Genomic DNA, 8,091 nt, shown 5'->3' with positions numbered 1-8,091 from the left:
ATTTTGAGAGATTGGGTGCCATAATATAAACTGGAATGAGTATACCAAGCAGTGTTTTCTGCAATTGTTTCTTTTTTCCCATTATTGACTCTTGCTCCCACTTTGCTAGATATTTCTATACTACAAGAAAAGATAGAGCAGTACATACAATTTTACTTGCCAGAGAAGAAACTCCCAACTTGTGCAGCAATTCCAAGCTTTCTTTTCAAGGTATTCTCTTACTCTCCAGCCATAATCTGGCCATGTGCTGTATTTGTCATTTGAAGTCAATCACTTTCACATCTGGTAGACAAGAAGAAAAAAAACCAGCCAGTTTTGTTGAAACCTCTTTCTCCCCATTTCTGCACAAGGAAGTTTACTGAATGGTTCAGCAATGACAGTTCCTATTGTGATTACGCTTTTGCTGGCCAAATTCTTGGTTTCTCTGCCCACCAAAGCCAAATAAAAAGGACAGGGACAGAATTTGGAGGAAGTAGAAAGGTGGCTTTAAGAAGGCTGGAGTAGGTTGCCATTCCCTTCTCTAGGGGAGCTTCCTGACCCAAGGATCAAACCTGTGGATTCTTTACCATCTGAGCCATAGGCGAGGGCTCACAATCAGGAGTCAAGGTGATAATAGGATCTTGATTTCTTCCTCATGCATTGTTTCAAAGATAGTCATAGCCTGGCATCTGTAACCCAGCAATTGACTCTGGCAGTCAGGTGGCTCTGTGGCCTTCTTTCTGTTATGTAACTACAAAGGGAAGGGTGTTGTAAGGGAAAACACTAGATAGGAGATGTATTTAGCATAGAGACAAAGGAGACAGTGTGAATTGCAGCTCCTGCAGAGTTAGGGAGCAGTAAAGCAAACTTACAGATATGCAGAGTTAGGAGCAGTTAAGGCAAAACAAAACAAAACAAAAACAACTAGTAATGTTCACACCTTTCCCTATTGAGACTTCAGGAAATCTCTATCAGGGCTTCCCTGGTAGCTCAGTTGGTAAAGAATCCACCTGCAATGTAGGAGACCCCGGTTCACCTCCTGGGTTGGGAAGATCTGCTGGAGAGGAGACAGGCTACCTATTCCAGTATTCTGCTCTGGAGAATATATATATATATATACATATACATACATATATATATATGTATTCCATGGGGTTGCAAAGAGTCAGACATGACTGAGCAACTTTCACTTCACTTCAGGAATGTTCAGGCCTGCTCACTGTTCTTTTTATCTTCCTTTGTCCCAGGAAAGGGAAAGAAAAAAACCTCATTTCTATTTTTCCCTTTTCACTGCAGCAGGCTTCCTTGCAGTTTAACCCATGATCACTGGAGGGGAGCAGATAGGCCAGTGTAAGCATCATAAGATATTTGAGCAGGACACCAGCTGGCAGAGCTTTAGCTTTCACTCTTGATTCATGCGGTGTGTTACAGCCTGATTCTCAAAGGAAAAAAAAAAATAGAAAGATTTAGATAAAGGATTCATTTTCATGTTCATAAGAAGCTAGTTTGAAAGTATTACTTGTTTGCTTCCTTTTAACACTTTAAAAATGCTTTCCCCTGGTGACTTCTATTGCATCTGATATGAAATCAAGCATCATTCTTAATGATATTTCCCAGAATACAGTATATCAATTTCCCCTATTTATTGGCAAGATTATTTCCACTTAAATAGACCCTAGGATTTGCCTTCAATACCCTTTGAACTTCTGTCAAAACCACAGTGGTGGGCTTACAGAATGTCTTATTCACCTTACGACTTTCCACATAGCATTGCTCCTGTGTAAGGAGCTTGTTTTATAGGAAGTGAAGTATGGCAGTGAGTGAAGGTGCTTGTTATGAGCAAAATTGTTATGGAATGGGTAATGGAAAAGGTAGTTATAAATACTACCAACAATAATGTGGTCATTTGCAGTAACAAAAACTGTAATAGTCAGCAATGGAGTATTTCCTGCCATATCAGTAAACAAGGATGTCACAGTCATCAGCAACTGCAGCCCAGTGTGAGCTCCTGAGCCTAAGGGCACCCAGGAAGGAGAAGAATATCTGTGATCTAACAACCATCAGAACTGCAGTCACTCCCTACCATGAGACTAAAGGAGTTCAGGATGTAAGAAACACAGATACTGGACCCAAGATAGCTGAGGTGAATAGTAAAAGAGTGACTTCAGTGAGCCTGGACTCTTATATCTCCCCATGCATAGAAGTGTGCTAGACTCCTTAACTTGTGCTTAGTCGCTCAGTCATGTCCGACTCTTTGCAACACCATGGACTGTAGACTGCCAGGCTCTTCTGTCCATGGGGATTCTCTGGGCAAGAATACTGGAGTGGATTGCCATGCCTCCTCCAGGGGATCTTCCCAACCCAGGGATCAACCCAGGTCTCCTGCATTGCAAGCGGATTCTTGACTGTCTGAGCCACCAGGGAAGTCCATCCTTAACTTGAGATATCCGTTTTTCTTTAATTAGCAATAATCTTTTGATGTTCCGACTACCTGCACTTTAAACTTCTATACAACCGGCTCCTCTGCTCACTTCCTTGGAGTAGTTCTTTCAGGTTTACTTGAGATGCTATCTCCCAGGCTTGAAGTCCTAAGAATTCCCACCAGATAAAACATAACTCTCAACTTCTGGTTGTGAATATTTTTAAAGTTGACAGTAGTTATGACAATCTCTTTTTCTGTTTGATATGAATATATTTATGCATTTAGTAACCATTTTTAAATCTCTCCCCCACTTGCCTGCCTATGGAAACATATGATGTGCAAAATATAAGTTAATCTTGTATCTGATTGTATCTCAGTAGTTAGGATGCAGGATCCAATGGGACAATGTGGGTGTCCCATTGAGTGGGACAACACTCAAATATGGATAAGTGAACTTGATATTCCTTGAAGAGGGTGTGGCAACCCACTCCAGTATTCTTGCCTGGAGAATCCCATGGACAGGGGAGCCTGGTGGGCTACAGTACATAGGGTCATGAAAAGTCAGATGTGGCTGAAGCAACTTAGTACGCATGCACAAACCTGGTATACTCTTTTAAGGAGAAGGTTACATTGATTACGGTAGAATGGGGAATAATTGCATCATATTAACAAGAAGCATAGTTTTGACATTTTCTTTATTTGAAAGCGTGTTGTTAAAAGAAGTATAGATGGATGACCAGTTGACATAGAAGGTACTGGAATAGCTTCATAGTGTCTCTACTAGCTGGAAATCTATGACTCAGAATTTGTTTCTCTGTATTGTTCTGGGTTAGGGTTGGCCATAAAAAAGATTGTGCAAGGTTTAGAAGGTAGTTGTCATCAAGTAGCCACATTTTTTTTATGCCCTGCTGGTTGGTGCAGGGCTCCAGTCACTATGCAACTCACATGTGTTGCTGCTGATCTGCTAGCTCATCTTATTGCTGACTTACAACTCCTTAACCTCCAACCAGATCTCTTCCTCATCATCTCTCTGTCTTGGGCCAATGTGCATGTAGCATGGTGATAAATATCCACTTCTCCTGAAGGTCACCCACTACTGTGAGACTGAAGAAGGTGAGAGACAGACAAGTTTTTAGTGTGTCTTTGTGGGTTCCAGTCGTCCTCATGGGTTCTAGTATGTCTTTAAATGTCACTTTTCCCCATGTTTTTGTTCATATCCAATTTCCCTTTCCAAATGACGCTCTAGTTGATTTAAAGTAAATTCAGGCTCAGCACAAGATGCAAAGATAACAGCTTTGTATAAACTCCTCCACCAACTCTAGCAATTGCCTGAGAGTTCTATTCCTTAAAATGAGTCTCTTATTCTGTATCACTGTGGTTCTACTTTTCTGATTGTACCCTAACTGACACAAAACCTAAGAAGAAAAGATTAAGGAAATTATATTCATGACAATTTCTGAAAATTAAACCCAGATTTATGATTTGAGATTTTTCAAGTGCAGTCACCACATTAAATTATTACAGGGCAAGTTTTCAAATTTAGACAACTTTGCACATGTTCTGTATGATTGATATAAAATTTAAAAAATCAAGACTGAGAACATATTACTAGAAAGTTAGTCTGGACATCTGTTCCTAAGTGAACTTAAAAAGAACTTCCAGACCACATATTAAGCAACCACACAACTACCATTTCTGGTCTGGGATCTGCAGGTGCATATTTCAGCTGGGGTTCTGCAGCAGGGAAGCTCTCTTTTATTAAACTCTGGGGTTTTTGTTTAGCTTTTCCCATTACTTCAAGCACTGTGAGCTCCCAGAGAGCACAGAAATACTCGGCAGAATCTTCCAGTTGTAAGTCTGAAATGGTGAGGCTGATGGATTTACGAATTTTCTGAAAAGTTACAAAGTGGCGGCCATTCCTTGCATTCTGGCCAGAAGAAGCCCGAGCAATAAGGTACATCATCTCTCCATTGGGAAGCAGCTTGTACCAAAACATGTAGTAAAAGCTCCAGGTTGTTTCATACCGACAGTTCAGGGTGACTGACTGTCCCAGTTGACTGTATATGTCTGGCTGGTCTTGAATAACTTTCTGTGTCACACCACATCCTGTGGGGAAAAAATTAGGAAACACAGCTGAAGTAATGAACAAAATAATGTAAGAATTAGACTAATTTGGGACCCAAAGAAAACCCAAATTGAAATCATAGTAAGTGTGCTTTTCTGCAACCCTCCTTTCCTCCCCAAGTCCCTGTGTGCACACCATGTGCCTGTGTGCAGGCCTTTCACCCTGAACACTTGCACGCATGTTTGGAAGCATCCCTACCAGAGAAGGTGAAAGCCAGGAACACCCAGAGCAGACTGGAGAGCGGCATGAGGCATGGATTCCCCTGCACAAATGTGCTTAGTTTCTGCCTCAAGCTGAGAGTTCAGTGTCTGAGTGCCTGGCAGCACATATACATACTACCCGGTACCTGTGTGACTCCCCCCAGCAGGAAGTGGGGTTTTTCATGTTCATAGACCATGTGGTCTGTGCACATATGGGAAAAAAGTCTGGCTCACCATGAACTTTATTTTGTCTACTTGTCTTTTCCTGGTAATTGAGTTAGGCAGATCCTGAAAAAGAGTATGGGAAAAAAAAATTAGTATTAAAGGTATGAGCTGAGGGGAACTGAATTTTAAACAAGTTGACAAAAATTGGTAATCATTCAGTAAAATAATTTTACCAGCTCATTTAAGATAGAATTTAGCATAGGCTATGAACTCTTTTTGTAACTTACTGGTCATTCATTTAACCTATACTTAACTTTCCTCCATTCAGAAACAATGACTTTTTTAAAACCCACAGATTTTCAGCTTTCTTGGTGAAAAGCTATCTTATCCAAAATAATTAACTTATCTTTTTATTTTTTCATTAACCGGGTTTTAGGGCTCTGTTTAGATTTTTTAGTAAATAAAATTACTTTAACATGAAATGAAGAAACATCAGTTCTTCTGACTTTCAGAATCTATTCATTTGTATGTGTTTTTATGAAACTGAAACAGGAATAAAATATTATTCTTTTGAAATCCGACATTGAATCTTATTTATTAGACTTTTAGGAGGATCAGGATATTCAGTCTTGTTGCCTTACGAGGAGAATTGTACTTATTAGATCATGTGCCCTAGAATTGTATTGATGTCACTCTGAAAGCTGTAAGATATTGATGAAGAAAATTGAAGATAAGTAAAGCAAGTAAATATAAAAATATGTCATGTTCATGGGTTTTAAGAATAAACAATGTGAAAATGTCCTCTGAACCAGAGCAATCTATAGATTTAATGCAACCCCTCTCAAAATAATCATGACATTTTTCACGCAACTAGAGCAAATAATCCTAAAATTGCTATAGAACCACAAAAGACCACAAATAGTCAAAGCAATTTTGAAAAAAAAAAAGAACAAAGTTGAAGGTATCACAGTCCCTGACATCAAAATATGCTTCAAAGGTTTATAATCTAAAATATACATTGCTGGCCCAAAAACAGAGATTCAGTCAATGGAACAGAATAGGGAGTCCAGATTTTAACCCTTGTATACATGGTCAATCAATCTATAACAAAGGAGGCAAGAATAAGCAACTGGGGGAAAGACTGCTTCTTCTATAAGTGGTGTTAGACAACTAAACAGCTACATGTTAAAGAATGAAATTAGAATATTTTCTCAGAGCATATACTAAAATAAACTCAAAATGGATTAGAGACTTAAATATAAGACCTGAACTCATAAATTCTTAAAGAAAGTATAGGCAATATGCTTTATGAGATTCATCTTTGCCATATTTTTGTCTCTATTTCCTCAGGCAAGGACAAAAAAGAAACAACACAGAAAATAGGATCTAATTAAATTAAAATATTTTGCACAGTGAAAGAAACCACTAACACACAAAAAAGGCAACCTATCAAACGGAAAAAGATATTTGGAAGTGATTGGTCAATAAGGGGTTAATGTCTAGAATATATAAAAAAACTTTTGCACACAATATCAAAACCACAGGCAGAGGACATGAATAGGCATTTTTCCAAAGAAACATACAAATGGCAAACAGACACATGAAAAGATGTTCAACATCTCTAATCATCAGGTAAATGCAAATCAAAACCACAATGAGATATCACCTCACCCCTACCAGAATATTATCATGACAAAAATGAAAAATAATTGAGTATTGTCAAGGATGTGGAGAAAAGGGAAAACTTGTGTATTCTTGCTGGGAAAGTAAGCTGGTGTAGCCTCTACTCAATAGATTCCCCAAACCAATAAAAATATAACTAGTAGTTATATACATAAGATATATATATAAGATATATATATAATAATTATATATATTATATATATATATATATAATAGTAGTAGTTTATATATAATAAATATAACTACTCTATGATTCGGGGCTTCCCAGGTGGCTCAGCAACAAAGAATCCACCTTCAATGCAGCAGACACAGTTTTGATCCCTGTGTCAGGAAGATCCCCTGGAGTAGGAAATGGCAGCCCATTCCAGTATTCTTGCTGGGAAAATTTCCAGAGACAGAGGAGCCTAGCAATCTATGTTTCCATGAGGTTGCAAAGATTCAAACATGACTGCAATGACTTAGCATGCACATGCATTATATGATTCAGCAATTCCATTCCTGGGTGTCTCTCAGAAGAAAACAAAAACACTAATTCAAAAATATGTATGCACCCAAATGTTCACTGCAACATTATTTCCAATAGTGAAGATATACAGAAACAACCTCGGTTTTCACTCATATGAATGGATCTAGAAGATATATGTGTCTGTGTGTGTGTGTGTGTGTGTGTGTGTGTGTGTACAATAGAATATTACTAGCCATAAAAAAAGAATAAAATTTTGCCAGCTGGGACAGCATGATAGACCTGGAGGATATCACACTTAGGGAAATGTCTGATAAAGACAAATACTGTGCGCTTTCACTTTTATATGAATCTAAAAGCAAAACAAATTAACAAGTATAACAAAACAGAAACAGACTCTGACATATAGGGAACAAACTATTGGTTACTAAGGGGAAAGAGGTGGGTGTAGGGGTGAAATAGGTGAAGGGGATTAAGAGGTAGAAACTTCCACTTACAAAATAAATAAATTAAAACTAGGTAATGTGCAGTGAAGGGAAAGAATCAACCCTGCCAAGAAATTGACTGTAGCCAGTGAAACTGATTTTAGACTTCTTGCATCCAGAAGTGAAAGAGGATAAATTTGTTTCAAGTGATCAATTCATATATGAATACTGAAAAAATATTTTCTGTTTGCTTTGCCCCAGTCAGAGGATGAGATGTGAGTATTTGCAATTTGCAAATGTGAGTAACTGCGAGTTATTTGTATTTGCAATTATGGTAAGGCAGATTTGAATATTCTTGAGACACCCAACTAAACCAGATAACATCTTTATTGGAGTCATTTTCTCTCCTTTTAGATCCTTTCACTTTTTATCATTTTGGCTTCCAGCATACTGTGTTTAAATATTTACTTTAAATCTGTAGTCTTATCTAGATACTCTCCTAGCTACAAGTCAGAGGTTCTAGTGCAGAGGGAAATATAGGAGATATTCAGAAGGGAAAAGACCAAATCCCAAATTCATTGGGCCAAAAAGTGTTTGTGGTCAAAACTGTACTAGTGTAGGTAAGAAAT

At 38.2% G+C, this 8,091-nt stretch overlaps 1 gene segment (V, D, J or C); it reads right to left on the bottom strand.

Moving 5' to 3' along the window:
• The window catches only part of LOC104982078, an 11,428-nt gene extending 6,603 nt beyond the window's left edge, over positions 1–4,825 (bottom strand). The window contains 2 exon segments of the V gene segment in view: positions 4,092–4,507; positions 4,725–4,825. Coding sequence covers positions 4,092–4,507; positions 4,725–4,773 — 465 coding nt within the window.
• Between the last annotated feature and the right edge of the window lie 3,266 nt (positions 4,826–8,091).

This window comes from Bison bison, unplaced genomic scaffold, assembly GCF_000754665.1.
Source record: "Bison bison bison isolate TAMUID 2011002044 unplaced genomic scaffold, Bison_UMD1.0 scf7180017864526, whole genome shotgun sequence".
NCBI lineage: Eukaryota > Metazoa > Chordata > Mammalia > Artiodactyla > Bovidae > Bison > Bison bison.
Note: the sequence above shows the minus strand (reverse complement) of the source record. Positions and strands in the feature narration are given on the sequence as shown.